Source organism: Canis aureus, chromosome 25, assembly GCF_053574225.1.
Source record: "Canis aureus isolate CA01 chromosome 25, VMU_Caureus_v.1.0, whole genome shotgun sequence".
Taxonomy (NCBI): domain Eukaryota; kingdom Metazoa; phylum Chordata; class Mammalia; order Carnivora; family Canidae; genus Canis; species Canis aureus.
The window spans coordinates 22,626,121-22,643,192 of NC_135635.1; the positions used below are offsets into that span (position 1 = coordinate 22,626,121).

The following is a 17,072-nucleotide window of genomic DNA, read 5'->3' on the forward strand; positions in this document are numbered from 1 at the left end:
GGCAGAGACACAGGCAGAGGGAGAAGCAGGCTCCATGCAGGGAGCCCAGTGTGGGACTGGATCCTGGGTCTCCAGGATCACACCCTGGGCCAAAGGCAAGCAATAAACTGCTGAGCCACCCAGGGGTCCCTCAATGTGTTGTTTTGATTGAAGTATATGAAGAAAATCTGGCCTCATAGATTCATAGTTGGAAAAAGGAATATTTAATAGCCTTTCAGATAATTGTGAATATTCTTTTTGATACTATACTAAAACTCAGTAAGTCATTGTTTCTCAATAAGGAATCTGAAGTCATATCAATGATGTTTTCATGCTCTGTTACACTAAAACATTGATTTATTTTACCCTTTAAATAGATTTATTTTACCATTTCTTTATCATGTATGATTTTGTAATATGTATTCATTGCTTGGAAAAATTTGGTTTACTGAATTATTTCATTTTAAATGTTGATACAGGGCAGCCTGGGTGGCTCAGTGGTTTAGTGTTGCCTTCAGCCCAGGGCCTGATCCTGGAGACCCGGGATCGAGTCCCACATCGGGCTCCCTGTATGGAGCCTGCTTCTCCCTCTGCCTGTGTCTCTGCCTCTCTCTCTCTCTCTGTCTGTGTGTCTCATGAATAAATAAATAAAATCTTAAAAATAATAAAGATAAATGTTGACACATATTTATTATTATCAACAATCACATGCATTAATGTCATCTCTAATCAAATCAGAAAGGAGAAAATGTTAAGCTCACCATGGTAGATACAACTTTCTTAAGATGTGAAATTTTTTTAAAGATTCTCATTTATTTGGGAGAGAAAGAGAGAGTACAGAAGACAGCAGAGGTAGGGAGAGAGAGAATCTCAAGCAGGTTCCCTGCTGAGGGTGGAGCCCCACAATGTGGGGCCTGGGGCCTGATCCCATGACCCTGAGATCATGACCTGATCTCAACCTGAACTGACCCTGAGATCATGAACTGATCTCAACCTGAACTCAGCCGACTGAGCCACCCATGCGCCCCTTTAAAATTTGAATTAAAAAAAAAAAAAACCAAATAAATAAATAAATAAATTTTTAAAAATTTGAATTTTATCATTGGTAGTAAATACTTTTGTTTCCTGAAAGTGACATGTTTATTTCATTCATTTTTGAGAGTGTCTGCCAAAATACTCAAATAATTGCACAAGTATTTATTTCTCAAGACAGCCTTGTCTTTTGATATATTGCAGAAGTGCTTTATACATACTTCCCATTTTATCACACAGAATAACCAAAAGACATATACTGATGAGTTGACATTTAATAAAATTTATAATTTTTTATTTCATCAGGTCACTCTTATGTGAAACTGGCTGTTTACCACCCCTCTCCTCCAAAGAATGTGATCCCCTAATACAGCTTGTGCCTTGATTTGTGCTGAGGCAACAGCAATTTTATACCATTTTGCACCATTAGTACAAATGTATATGCTGCAAAAAAGGTGAATAGTGTTTTAGTGTTACTATGAAGACAGATTTGACCTCTCATATCCCTAAAGAGTCTTGGGGACCTGCCAGGAGTCGCAAACCAAACCACTGTTGCAGGTGAAACTTTTTGGAAATACCAGGTACATACAAGCTAACGTTAGTGTTCATTTTGAAACTAAGTATTTTACCAGTAAAGTTTAGATACTACCTGTGAAACATAAAGCTAAAATTGAAGAACTGGCCAATGTATCTATCCCCATGCAACAGGATCTAGAAAGGAGAAATGAAGAACTTGAAGAACTTTCTTTATTAGAGAGGTGTTTTCCTGAAGCAGAGAAATTGAAACAAGATACTAGATTGCTTTCTCAGGTAAGACTGATTTTTTTTTAAGTGAGCTAATACTTTTGTGCCACAAGAGGGAGTTATAATCTGATATCCTTTTCAGTCCTTCCCACACTAAGTTTGTGTGTAAAACATGTGTAATCTGACAAAGTTCTCATATTGCATGTAGCAAAGTAAATTCACCTAGCTTTGTAGAAAACTATTTGTCAATAATAAGACCCTTGAAATTTTTACATATTTTGACTCTGATTTAATTTTGTGGAATCTATACTGAGGAAATTAGTCTAAATTAAAATAGAAAACTGAATTTAGGGTAATCTAGTGTTGCTCAGAATAGCATAATTTGGAAATAATAAAGATTATCAGGAGTAAAAGGAAAAACTAATAATATGGCAAAAGATTGTGGTATAACTTAAGCAAAAAAGGGTAAGTCCAAATGTAGAATTTGCATAGACTACAAAATGAATGGAAGAACTCACACTAAAATGCCAGTGGCATTTATAATTAGTAACAATTTGAGAAGTAGAAATTAGCCCATGTTGGCTGTTGTAAATATAGAAGTTATATGATTAGAGAAGAAAGCAAGACAAAACCGACTTATAAATACTGTTTTAAAAATATGACAGATACTAGAATTGCTATTTATTTGAATTATGGAAGCTTTTAAATTATTTTGATGAAGAGAATTTTGTTATTTTAGAGATATTTAAAGTCAATGTTTTTGCCTAAATTGGGAAAACTAGATTATGAGAACTGATACTTTGAAAAAAGTTACTTAATCTTTGAATTTTCATCAGTGTGAACTTTCAGACATTTTTATTCCACAGTGGAAACACTACATTCAATGTGATGGGAGTCCTGATCCTTCAATAGCCCCAGAAATTAATACTTTCATTAGTCTATGGAAAGAAGAAACAAATGAGACCTTTGAGGAAGTGATTGCAAAGAGTAAACTAGTGCTAAATGTAGGTACTGGAATATTATTCTATTATTTTAAATTATTTAAATTACAAATTGTCTGATATTGACTTCAAAATAGAAATAAATTGAATAACTATGGTACTTGCCAATTAATAACACTACTACTTGCTTGGCTATGGAGAAAAAATATTTGCTAATCTTTTCATTTTCTTTTTTATTTTTACAACTTCTATTTTTATTTTTTATCTTTGCCACCTTAGATAAGGTCAGCATAACATAAATGTGAAACATTATGTGTGTTAATCCAAGCAGGAAAAAAAGTCAAGTTGTATCCATTTATTTAGATAACTTTGGGGAAAAATGCATGATTTTATCCTGAGTTGAAATTTTTTACTATTCTGTGATTCACTACAGATGTTTTTCAATGATAACTATGTGCCAGGCACCTACTTTTTTAAGCATGAAAGTACAAAGATGAGTAAGAATATTATACCTTGTATTTCTGCAAATAGGATGAATAGGCTACCCTGAGGAACTACCATTTTATGATGCACTTAAAAATGCTAAAAAAAACTTTTAAAAATGATATTTAAATTAATTGCGTAGGGATGTCTAGGTGGCTCAGTTGGTTAAGTGTCTGACTCTTGGTTTCATCTCAGGTTCTGATCGTAAGGATCATGAGATCAAGTCCTACATTGGGCTCTGTGCTCAGCAGGGAGTCTACTTGAAGATTCTCTCCCTCTGTCCCTTATACTACTTTCATGCTCTCTCTCACATGTTGTGTCTCTCTCTCTAAATTAGATAAATAAATCTTAAATAAATTGATTTCCTAGTTCAAAACCAAGTAAGGGAAAATCTTTGAGTCCATAAAACAATTAAGAAAAGTGGGCAAGTCTCAGGATGCCTGGGTGGCTCAGTGGTTGAGCATCTGCTTTGGGCTTAGGGCATGCTCCTGCAGTCCTAGGATCAAGTCCCACATTGGACTCCCTGCTTCTCCCTCTGCCTATGTCTCTCTCTCTCTCTGTGTGTGTGTCTCTCTCATGAATAAATACTCTGTGTATGTGTGTGTGTCTCTCATGAATAAATAAAATCTTAAAAAAAAAAAGTGAGGGATCCCTGGGTGGCGCAGCGGTTTGGCGCCTGCCTTTGGCCCAGGGCGCGATCCTGGAGACCCCGGATCGAATCCCACATCGGGCTCCCAGTGCATGGAGCCTGCTTCTCCCTCTGCCTGAGTCTCTGCCTCTCTCTCTCTCTCTCTCTCTCCCTCTCTGTGAGAAAATAAAAAAAAAAAAAAAAAGTGAGCATGTCTCAAAGTCAGTGGCTTCCCAGAGAAGCCACATCCCCAGAGGCTCCTCTCTCTAGTAAGTCTTAGGTTAGCATTAGTTTCAAGGACCATCAGGAGGCAAAGTCTAGAGTACATAAAAGGTGGCAACTTGAATCAGAGATTCCTTATATGGCTGGGAGCCTCAAAAAGTTACTGTGGATAATAGGGGAAATGCCTATTCTGCAAAAAAAAAAAAAAAAAAAAAAAAAAGGAAAAAAAAGATATGAACTTGTTTGGCTCATCTTTAGCTTAGAGAAGGGAAACAAAAAAAATAATTCTTAATCACAAGTGAATCAGAAGTTGGATTGGAAGAATGTACCAGAGTATAGCACAGATATAAAGAGATGGAAAATATGAATGAGCAGTTAATGGACATGTATGATAGAGGAAAAGAGGCTAAAATACACTGAAAAGGAGTACCAGGAGGAGATGCAAAAGACTGAGGGAATGACAATATTCAAAGAGAAAATGGCTGACATTTTCCAGAATTGAGGAAGGATACAAACCCTCAGATTCAGGAAACCCAACAAATCCTAACTTAGATTGAATAGAAGAATCTACACTAGACTCACCTGTATCATTGTTGAAACGGGAAGGAGGGGATCCCTGGGTGGCGCAGTGGTTTGGCGCCTGCCTTTGGCCCAGGGCGCGATCCTGGAGACCCGGGATCGAATCCCACGTCGGGCTCCCGGTGCATGGAGCCTGCTTCTGTCTCTGCCTCTCTCTCTCTCTCTCGCTCTCTCTCTCTCTGTCTCTCTGTGTGTGACTATCATAAATAAATAAAAACTAAAAAAAAAAAAAAAAAAAAAGAAACGGGAAGGAATTCACTGCTCTTGGTCCTATTGTCCTCTAATGTTTTTTGTTACAATGCATCACCACGTTTTGTGTTTCTTGTCACTGTGGTTTACTCCACATTTACATGTTGTAAGATTGAGTAACTCCAGACTCTACCTAACATGCATTTGATCTGAACATGCTTGTGAGACCCATTTTACATATGAAGAGAGAGAAACTGTGACTTGAGTCAGAGATTTTTGATGGATCTTACTCTGACTTTCCAAAGGCTCCACGGAGCCTCCTATACACTGTGAGGCGGTCTTGCCATTGCACATCCTCTCTGCCAGGCTGTCATGGCATGATGCTGGTCTAGGGATCCAGTGCTCTGCAAAAGCCGAGAGAGAGGGGAAGTAGAAGAAGTAGTAGAGTTTATCAGTGATGAGCTGGAAATGACATCTTCCTATTATGAGAATGGGTTACAGAAGTAGAAAAAAATAGTAGAGGAAAATGAGAAAAAGATAAGTAAAACAAAACAGGAGACAGAAGTGGGGGATGATTATAGCAATAGGAAACTAAAGCAGGCAGCACATGAGGAACAAATAATTGGATAGCAGTGATGCCATCCATGGCAAACACAGAGATCCAAATGATCAAATTTATTCATTTGGCAAGTTCTTAACTAATACTATGCCAGGCTTTAGAAATAGCAACTTGCTGAATTCTTATAATAACCCTATGAGGTAGGCACCATTATTCCTATTTTACAAATGAAGAAGGCACAGTGATGCATAGAGGCACAAAGACATTACATACCTTGCCCAAGATCTACTAATAAGAAGTGGTTAGGATTGAAGCCTTGCATTTCTGACTTGAGTCCACACTGGCCTAGACCACTATGCTGCCTTTCTTAATTTAGAAATTGTTTAGGTATTATCTGTGTCAGTGTTCAAAACTAAATCTTGCCACTTACTTCTTGTCCCTTGATCATGCTGTGCCTCTGTTTCTCCCAACACTTTAAATATCTCCACTCTCTTCTTGCTTGTATGGTTTCTGAGATGTTAAATTCAATTCTTAATTTTGTTCCTCTAAAGGTAGGGTATTTTTATACTCTGGCTCCTGTAGGGATTTTTTCCTTATCTTTGATTTTCTGTAGTTTGAAAATGATATACCTAAGTGTAGTTTTTTAGGGCACTTATCCTTGCTTGGTGTTCTTTGAGCTTCCTGAACCTGTGGTTTGGCATCTGATATTAACTTAGGAAATTCTGTTATTATTATTTCAAATATTTCTTCTGTTCCTTTCTCTCTTTTTTTCCTCCTTCTAGTAGTCCCATTATGTGTATGTTACATCCTTTGTAGTTGTCCCACAGGCCTTGGATATTTTTGTCTGTTTTTTAAATTGTTTTTTTCAGGTTTTTGTTGTCTTTGCCATTTGGTTTTCAAGGATTCTATTGCTATGTCCTCTGACTCAGAGATTCTTTCTTCAGCTGAGTCCAGTCTACTAACAAGCCACCAAAGGCATGCCATCAAAGGCATTCCTATTACAGTATCCGATGATCTAACATTTCTGTGTGGTTCTTTCTTAGGATTTCCATCTCTCTCCTTTACATTGCCCATCCATGTATGCTATCTATTTTATCCAGTAGAGCTCCTAGCATATTAATCATAGTTGTTTTAAATTCATGGTCTGGTAATTCCAACATCTCAGCCATGTGTGGTTCTGATGTTTGCTTTGTCTTTTCAAATTGTGGTTTTTGCCTTTTGGTATGGCTTATAATTTTCTCCTGATAGCTGGACATGATGTACCAGGTAAAAGGAGGTACTATAAATACTGTAATAATGTGACTGTGAGGTAAGGTAAGGGGAGGGGAAGAATCCTATAGTCCTGCAATTAGGCCTCAATCTTTTAGTAATCCTATGCCTGTGTCTCTGTACAGAGAACTTCACAAGTGTTTTTAATTTTTTTTTAAAGGAATTAATTTTTTTTATAGATTTTCTTTATTTATTCATAAGAGACACAGAGAGAAAGGCACAGAGACACAGGCAGAGGGAGAAGCAGGTTCCATGCAAGGAGCCAGCTGTGGGACTCGATCCTGGGTCTCCAGGATCACACCCCGGGCTGCAGGCGGCGCTAAACCGCTGCACCACCGGGGCTGCCCGTGTTTTTAATTTTTTTATTCCCTCTTAGGTGGAAGGGAATGGCTAGAGCCAGCTGGAGTTGTGTATTTTCTTTTCCCCAGGTGAGTTAGGCTCAGATAAAATTCCTGCAGATTAGGCTCTAATTAGTTCCCCCCAAGATTGGGCCTTGTTAAGAACAGAGTACTCTGGCATATTTCAAAATCATTCCTTTCCCCTTTCCTCTGCTAGAAGTAGGAGGGGATTTTACTCCTGTAGTTATTGTAAGAACCTGGTAGAGTTTTTGGAGGTAAATCTAACAATATTGTGGGCTCTTTTCCTTCCAGGACTGTGCTCTCCTGGAGTTTTTTTTTTTTTTTAAATTTTTATTTATTTATGATAGTCACACAGAGAGAGAGAGAGAGGCAGAGACATAGGCAGAGGGAGAAGCAGGCTCCATGCACCGGGAGCCCGATGTGGGACTCGATCCTGGGGTCTCCAGGATCGCGCCCTGGGCCAAAGGCAGGCGCTAAACCGCTGCGCCACCCAGGGATCCCTCTCCTGGAGTTTTTAATTCTCAAGAGTTGTCTACACTGAGCCTCCAATAATTTGTCATTTACAATTCAGTTTTTACCTCTCACTGGTTTCTGCAGTGGCTTTTGCTCCTAAGTATAGGTCCCTCCAATCTTGAGGGCAGGTGTTTGCCCTTTCTCCTTCCCTCTTGTGGATCAAAGAAGACTTGCTGATTTTTCAGTCTGTTGAGCTTTTTACTTGTTAGGATGGGTGGGATCTCCCAAACTCCTTACAGTTGAAACCTTGTTTTCCTTATCTATAAAAATAGACACAATAACAGTATCTAGCTCATAGAGTTATGATGAAGACAGAATGAATTAAAACGTAAGCATTTAGAACAATTCTTGGCATATAGTAAGTGTAGGAGAGAAAATTCTCCTACCCTTCAAGGTCTTTCAGCTGGACTGAAAATTCAGTTCACATGAGACAGGTTAATGGGAGAAAAAAAGACTATTTTATTACATGCATATGGATATCCAATAATGAAATTGTGACCCAAAGAAATGACGAAGGCAGGCACATTTTAAACAAAGAAACAATAGATTTGTGAGGAATTTACAAGATAAGGAAAAGAGGTGTTAGTGAACTTGAGTTAGTGAGGAATTCTAAGTGCAATTTGGGCTGAGGTAGTAGATTAGTAAAAATTCAATTCAAAATGTTAAATATTGTGTCTTTTTGGTGCATTTGAGGGTAGCCTGCCCTGGGCTCCTACATAAACATTCAATATATATTAGTAACTCTCTTCTTATCCTCTTGTTGTTATACTATTGTTGTTATACTATTATTTCTACTGTTCCATAGTCATAGGTATCCAGGCTGTCCCTGCTGTATTAACTTGCTAATGAAAATACTGTTACACATAGTTGGGAATTCTTACAATGGAGTTCCTGGAAGGAAATATTTTATTTTTCCATGATCTTAAATAATACAATAAATAAATAAAAGGTTTTTATCATGTTTTACTGATGATGTGTTTTTCAATTCAAAAGATAGAATATCCCCTTTTCACTTTTTGAGTAGTTTTCAAAAGATTAATTTATTTTTATAAAGTTTTTACTTTGTTTTTATTTTATAGTTAATTGAGAAATTGAAATTAATTTTATTGGAAACGCCACCATATTATTTGGAAGATAAAAATATAATACAATACCAAGGATCAGTTCTAGAAATGCAGGAGCTCCTTCATCTTAAGTTTAATATAGCCACAGAAATACTTCTCAGAGTAAGTGTTATTATTTTGCCTCTAAGTTATGATTAACTTTTTTTTGATTAACTTTTTTGACTGTTAAAATTTTATACTATATGATAAAAATCCAGTATATTTTTAATTAAAAGGCTAGGAAAAAGTCATATATTTATGACTTTAAGTCATATATTTATCCAGTTTAACAATCATAAATATTTCTAAAGAAAAAAAACATTGTTAGTATAGTTAAAGTCCAGTTTTTTTCTTATTCTTGCTAAGGTTTACTAGGATCACTATGAAAATAAATTCACGAAACATTATATGTTAGACATTCACTACTCTAGGAAGTCAATTGATAAAGATCATAATTATTGGTAGTCAGTCACTCTATTTTTCCCAAATATCTTGTCACTAATAATAATATCCATATAACTGTAAAATCATTATTATACCTTAGAAAGTACTAATTCCATTATCTAATGTCCAGTTCATATTTAAATTTTGGCTAATATCCTATCCCATGAATGTCTTCTATGGCTATTTTTGTTTTATTTTGTTCTTTAAATCAGAAAACAACAAAGTTACACTTTTTTTGGGTGGGGGGCATATTTTATCTTTTGATTTATTTTGGTCTCTGTATAGCCTTAGTAGAATATGTTCTAAATACTGCAAAGAAGGAGTCAACTTCTTTCTTACTAAATTTATTTTTAGTAGTAATATTCATAATGTAATTTTGGAACTATTTTGTTTATATTGTAAGAAAAGCAAGGAAATGTATTACAATTATTAGTAATTGAGATTATTTTAAGATAAAAAAGGATACATTATGTAAAAGGAAAGGAGATTAGAAAAAATACTGTAATATTAAATTCAAAATGGAAAAATCAGTATGAACCAGGCTTCTTTTTAATTCATAAAGTGGAATCAGATGTAATTGAGGTAGACAGCCAATTCCAGGCTGGGAGTAGGGAAAATGAAAGATGAAGGGAGTTATCTTGTGCTAAAAAGCAGGGATCCCTGGGTGGCGCAGCGGTTTGGCGCCTGCCTTTGGCCCAGGGCACGATCCTGGAGACCCGGGATCGAATCCCACATCGGGCTCCCGCTGCATGGAGCCTGCTTCTCCCTCTGCCTGTGTCTCTGCACCTCTCTCTCTCTCTGTGACTATCATAAATAAATAAAAATTTAAAAAAAAAAAAAAAAAAGCAAATAAATGCTCAGATAGTAAATGGAGTCATATCCAAAGGGACCGAACCAGCTTAAAGGGGCTCCCACTGGTCAAATTTTGGAATAATTTGAATATCAGAAAGAATAATTGTAATTGATTATAGTACATTGAATAAAAATCCATAGATCTAAAGTGTACTCCAAAAAAGGAAGGGGGAAAAGAGGGGTGGGGGAAAGAATAGTTCTTTATTGAAGAATGCTGTCTGATAAATGTAGAAGGAATTGTCAGAAAATCACAATTTTTTAATCCTCAGTGTAATGAATGATAAGAATCACTTTCACTTAAATAATTAGGTGAAAAGTTGTTGAGGAACAATTACTTTTTAAAAACTACTAAACTGAAAATCAATGACTTTTTAAAACTTGGCAATAAATTCAATCTCCAATACTTCTAAGTTTTTATATTATGGCAACTAAATACATATAATATTGACTTAGTTAAGCCATTTAAGAGAGTTAATATGCATCAAGCTATCTTTACTAAAAGATTTTTAAGAACATCCACAAATTGTACTTGGTGTTGGACATCAAGTAATACTAATAAAACATGACTCATTTGGATTTCATAAACTGGATTTTTTTTTCTAAATTTGATAATATTCAGAAATAGACTAACATTTGCAGTAATCTGATCTACATTTTAAGGTACAGATAAAGGGGACGCCTGGGTGGCTCAGTGGCTGAGCATCTGCCTTTGGTTCAGGGCATGATCCTAGGGTCCTGATATCAAGTCCCGCATCAGGCTTCCTGCATAGAGCCTGCTTCTGCACCGCATCAGACTTCCTGCATGGAGCCTGCTTCTCCCTCACCTGTGTCTCTGCCTCTCTCTCTTTCTCTCTCTGTATCTCTCATGAATAAATAAATAAAACCCTTTAAAAAAAATAAGGTACAGATAAAGAAGCATGTGTATAAAGTCATGATAATGTTAAAATTGGAAAGGGTAATATAATAGTAATCCTAGGAATATAGGAACAACTTTAATCCTCAGACACAGTTGTGAAGCACATTTAGTTAAGTAATTAAATAAATCATTTGTATCATTAAGATAATTTTTTAAACAATTTTTTTGTTATTTTGATACTTTTACCCAAATTACTCTCTTAAGTAACGAATCTAACACCTAAGTGATGAAATAACTCATCTAAGTTGCATAGTTTATGAGGCCTCTCGTCTTTTATAATGTTTTCTTTTTCTTCTTATAGCAAGCTAGTACATTAGCAGATCTGGACAGTGGAAATATGGAAAAAGTCATTCAAGATGAAAATGTTACTCTATATGTGTGGGCAAACCTCAAGAAGAATCCAAGGTATTCCCATGGGTGATACTGTAGGTTAAAATATATTGGGAGTTGCCTCATGATGACTAAGCAGATGGCTGTTGCATACTAGTATGGTATATTTAGAAAAAACCCATGTTAGGAAGTCAACCAACTGGAGTTTGTATCACAGACCTGCCATTTGTTTACCTTAGGCATGTTATTTTTAGCTAATAGCATCTTTCTGAGAAATGATAGTGATAATGATAAACTCATGATCATTTCTGCTGCTTAATCTTCAACATTTCAAATTAATTGAGTTAGTATGGCAGGGGAAAAAAAACAAAAACAAAGTATATGCTAGGAGGCCTAGGTTCTAGGGTGCCAGCTCTGAAAAGACTAGTCATATGAGAATGGAAAGAATTGGACTTTAATTTGGTATTTAGTAACAGGAAGGAACAAAATATTTTCCAAGTTACATTTGCTTTAAAATATTCTGTCTTCAAATCTAATGAGACAATATAGCAATATATCCTTTTTCATTGTAAAATGTGTTACATACAGAAGAGTAAAAAATTAATCTTTGTTCAAAGATCAATACTTTTCCACATTTTATTATTTTTGAAATTGGAAGGTATAATAAATGTCAAAAGAAATTGTCCAGTTGTGATATAGTTGTTATTGTACATATCTGTGTGAACTTAATTTGCAAGTAAATTATTCAATTGAATTCTCTCTATGGGTGTTCGCATTGGTAGCACCAACCATGGCTGCACGTGAGCTTAAAAATGGATCTTAATTGCTTCTAAAATTACACCTTTATGTAGCAATGAAATAAAAATCTACAGTCTGTCAATTAAGACTACTGACAATTATGACTGTGGAGCAATGAAGAGCACCAGAAAACTCTAAACTCTATTGGAATAGATTATGGAATTTCCCAAGGTAGGAGAGATTTGTAAAGCCTAGTTATGCAACATGAAGGATTAATTACTCAAGTGCTGAATAAACTTCCTGTAAAAAGCTTCTGGCTAAAAAATTAATCTGTATAATTTTAAAAGAAGTAAAATGGATAGCCCTGTATTAGCTACCAGATTTAAGAAGAGAATTAGATGGTGTCCTTTTACTAAGATAATGAATAGTGGAGGCAGAAACAAATTTTGTTTTATTTGATAGTGATAGAGGGGTTGCAGGGATGGTGTGTTCAATGTTGGACTTGTTGAGTTTACATACTTATAAAATAGCAAAGTTCAACTGTCTGAAGGCATTGAAAAATATCTGAGTTGTAGATCTGTTTTGAGGAGACCTATAGATCAGGACTTTTTAACTTTTGGGGAGTCATACATTCTTACGAACTTTATCACACATACTCATCATAGGTAAGGGCATGTTTGGACCTCATAAAACCCATTGAAGGATGCCTCTTCCCCTGCAACCCCCCCCCCCCCCAGGAAACATAGAACTCATGTTAAAAATTCCTGTTAAGTTATGATTGAGGCCATCAAAATAATAATATCTAAGGAGAGTATGTTGAGGGGAGTTGTAGGAGGTCCTGGGTAGAAAGCAGAGTAATGTCAACTTTTAAGGGACAGTTAGGAAGAAGACCATACAGAGGAAGCAGAGAAGGACTTGCCAGAAGTGGAAGAGAAGAGTATGGGGTCATAGACACCAAGAGAGTGTTTTGAGAAGTATGACATTAACAACTGGGTCCAAATGCCACAAAGCAAGCAAGCATGGATTGGGACTCCAAACTTTGGCAAAATTCAAATGAAGAGAAATATTGCTTAGGTATACATTCTCAACAGACTTAGTTTCATAGGGTCTCCTCCTTTTTGTTGTAATTATTAACAGGTACAAAAGTGTCAGATTCTCTGAAACACAAACTGGATTTGAAATTCCAAGGATTTTGGCAACAAGTGACATTGCTTTGCGACTCCTACATACACACTATGATCATGTCACACCACTGCGCCCCATCTCAACATCATTCCAAGGACATACTACCAGAATACCACAGTTTGTCAAAGATGAAGTCAAGAGTGTAGAAGCAGCAATCAGCAAAGAGCTCCCAGAAGAGAGTAAACAACTAGAAAATGAGTCTAACTCTGTTCACGAAGAAGAAGAAACAAAATGTGAGGAACAAGGTGATATTGAAGTACAAACGGTAGGACACATTTTTTTAAATTTTATTTTTTATTGGTGTTCAATTTGCCAACATATAGAATAACACCCAGTGCTCATCCCATCAAGTGCTCCCCTCAGTGCCTGTCACCCAGTCACTCCCACCCCTGCCCACCTCCCTTTCTACCACCCCTTGTTCGTTTCCCAGAGTTAGGAGTCTCTCATGTTCTGTCTCCCTTTCTGATATTTCCCACTCATTTTTTCTCCTTTCCCCTTTATTCCCTCTCGCTATTTTTTATATTCCCCAAATGAATGAGAACATATAATGTTTGTCCTTCTCCAATTGACTTATTTCACTCAGCATAATACCCTCCAGTTCCATCCACGTCAAAACAAATGGTGGGTATTTGTCATTTCTAATGGCTGAGTAATATTCCATTGTGTACATAAACCACATCTTCTTTATCCATTCATCTTTTGATGGACACCGAGGCTCCTTCCACAGTTTGGCTATTGTGGACGTTGCTGCTAGAAACATCGAGGTGCAGGTGTCCCGGCGTTTCACTGCGTCAGTATCTTTGGCGTAAATCCCCAGCAGTGCAATTGCTGGGTGGTAGGGCAGATCTATTTTTAAGTCTTTGAGGAACCTCCACAGTTTTCCAGAGTGGCTGCACCAGTTCACATTCCCACCAACAGTGCAAGAGGGTTCCCCTTTCTCCACATCCTCTCCAACATTTGTGGTTTCCTGCCTTATTAATTTTCCACATTCTCACTGGTGTGAGGTGGTATCTCATTGTGGTTTTGATCTGTATTTCCCTAATGGCAAGTGATGTGGAGCATTTTCTCATGTGCTTGTTGGCCAGGACACATTTTTTAAATACACATTTTTTAAGTATACATTTTTTCTTTGTGTAGTCAATGTTACTAGATTCCCCTGGAGCATTCTTAAGATGTTTTCCTAAACAACTAGAACTTGTCTGATAGTCACTTTCTTGCCAATTGCTCAACTTTGAATGTATCAATTTCCTTCTTGCCTTCTATCAATAGTCACTATTCAGAGTTAGTTCAGCCTGTTGCTTCAGTATTCTAAAGTTCAACACAAGAATTGCTCAGTTTTATTTTAGGGTCATACCTGAACAGCTTTGAAGCAAATTTATATTTGTTTATTGTATTTCAAACTCAAGGAAACATGCCATTACATGGAATCTTGAAGTAAATACCTTCACAAACTAAGGGATCATCTTACATTACTTACAAAAGTAAGAAAGAATTTTATAAAGTAAAATTGATTTTCTTAAAGTATTATACTGCTCTCTTAAAACTTGACATCTTTAGACATAGTAACATATTTGGGCAACTTAATAATCACATTCCCTTAATTGGTTCCTGTTCTTTTCTATTTCTGGGATTTTCAAGCTACTTACTTAATACGTTAGCACTGTCTCTGTAGTATTTTTCAGAACTAAGTACCCGTTTTGTTTGGCCATAAACAATCTGCATTTTAGGAAGGACCAGAAATAGCAGGTTTTTCTATAAGTGCCTAAGATGCGTATTGTTTTATTGGTTTATTTTCTTTAAACACAAGGAAGGGTTAAGAATTAGATTGAATACAAATTTGAAATCAGAATAGGAATTATTAGATAATCTAAGAATATATGGAATTGCAAAATTCCATTTCAACTATTACATCAGAATAAAAAATTATGAAGGTTCTTTAGCAAAATAGAAAATGGTAAAATTTAAAAAAAAAAAAATTAAAAAAAAAAAAAAAAAAAGGGATCCCTGGGTGGCGCAGTGGTTTGGCGCCTGCCTTTGGCCCAGGGCACGATCCTGGAGACTCAGGATCGAATCCCACGTCAGGCTCCCGGTGCATGGAGCCTGCTTCTCCCTCTGCCTGTGTCTCTGCCTCTCTCTCTCTCTCTCTCTCTGTATGCCTATCATAAATAAATAAAAATTAAAAAAAAAAAAAAAAAAAAAAAGAAAATGGTTATGACATAATGTTCAATACAAAGAATAGTATTTAGAGTATGATTACAACCATGTAAAAATTAAAAGGAATAGAGAAGAAGAACCCAGAAACCTGCACGTAACTGATATTTTAGAGAGGTCGGAAACAATTTGCTCTTTAAAAACGTGTCACTTGGGATCCCTGGGTGGCTCAGCGGTTAAGTGTTTGCCTTCGGCTCTGGGCGTGATCCTGGGGTCCTGGGATCGAGTCCCACATCGGGCTCCCTGCATGGAGTCTGCTTCTGCCTCTGCCTGTGTCTCTGCTTCTCTCTGTGTCTCTTGTGAATAAATAAATAAAATATTAAAAAAAAAAAACTTGTCACTTAAAATAAATGTTCTGTGAGCAATACAATAGCTTTTAAAATTTAAAAAAAAAAAAAAGATTTTACCTCTTAGGTGACGTGGTAGCTCCCCTAGATAGAGTTCAACAATATTTCCAGTTCTGCCTTTTGTGAACATATGGGATGATTACTCTCCTCACCCCCCTGAAGTTAGGCATGACTAGGACTTGCTTTAGCTAATAAAATGTGGTGGATGGAAATACTGATTTCTGAGGGGACAAAAATAAAGAATGAGTAAATGGACCCTGACTTCACAACAGCAAATATATAGTAAAAAATAAAACAAAAACCTATCAACCCAAAATTTGACAGGATTTGTGGTTGAACATTCATGAAAACAGGACAAATTAAAAAACAAGGCAACAAAATTGTTGTATGAAACAAGTATTTAAAAATGTTTGGTCTTGATCTGATTCAAAATATTGGACAAGTCCTCCCCATAGTCAAGACCTTTGATTATAGTTAATATTTAATGAAAACTTATCAACATTTTATTGAAGAATTTCACATTATTTAACAATTGTGAAATAATAATTAGAAAACATTATTTGATGGGTTATTTGAATTTACAGGGCTAACAATTCTTTCTTATGTAGTAAGGATTTATTATAGTTCTGTTAATGTTGAAAATAATTTTATATGGAAAATATAAGCATATAAATTCACTATAATGCCAGACAGTACAATTATAGATTTTTCTCAAGGTCTGTTCTTTGTTACAATAAGGACTTATTTCCTTTACTCTCAGCCAGTGAGCTCAGAGGTACCAAACTAAGCTTTCCACAGTTCAAATAGCTCTTACCATGTGATCACATCTGGTTTTTCTGTTATTATTTATGTTTTCTAGAACACTTTCAACCTGTAACTAAAGGTATGCCAATGACTGATATTGATAATGCCACGATAGTATGTCCAGAAAAAGCATTCTACCCAGTGGTAAAATGCATGTTTCATGGAATGTTGAAGCTATCCTCAAATAAGTAGTCTAGGAAACCCAGAGTAAAGATCAGCAGGATGAGTGGTATGGAAGAAATAGTTTTATTTTGTGGAACTTTACCACAGCTTGGGGAAACTTGACTAACAGTTGTGTGAATGGTACACAAGGAAACCTGGCTGGAAGTGATACAAGAGAGCTAACTAGGTTCTTGTCTCACAGAGTCGAAGAAAATCTCGTGGACAATGGAGAGTGAGCAAAGCAATAGAAATTTATTAAGCAAAGATACAGAGAAAGCTCTCAGCAGTGAGAGGGGTCCCAACAGGGTTGCCACTGAGGGCTTTTAGTGGCAGTCTTTAATTGAGAACCTAGCCAGGGAGCCCAGGGCCTTGAGATTCTTGTGCAGTCTTGGGGACTATTGATAACACCTTAATGAGTTATTTCTTTGTGGTCTGGTGAGTTTTTGTGATTTCTTAGTAACCATCAAAGGGAGATACTCCCTG

The 17,072-nt window shown here is 36.2% G+C and overlaps 1 protein-coding gene across 10 annotated transcripts in view; it reads left to right on the forward strand.

The window, feature by feature from the left end:
* Positions 1–17,072, forward strand: part of DNAI7 (dynein axonemal intermediate chain 7) — a 65,907-nt gene that overhangs the window by 19,285 nt on the left and 29,550 nt on the right. For 8 of the 10 annotated variants that reach the window (XM_077870698.1, XM_077870700.1, XM_077870699.1 and 5 more), the window contains 5 exons: positions 1,720–1,821; positions 2,622–2,759; positions 8,577–8,723; positions 11,114–11,217; positions 13,018–13,330. In XM_077870698.1, the coding sequence (XP_077726824.1) occupies positions 1,720–1,821; positions 2,622–2,759; positions 8,577–8,723; positions 11,114–11,217; positions 13,018–13,330 (804 nt within the window). The remainder of the gene's footprint in view (positions 1–1,719; positions 1,822–2,621; positions 2,760–8,576; positions 8,724–11,113; positions 11,218–13,017; positions 13,331–17,072) is intronic. The other 2 variants (XM_077870701.1, XM_077870702.1) reach the window with 2 other exon arrangements.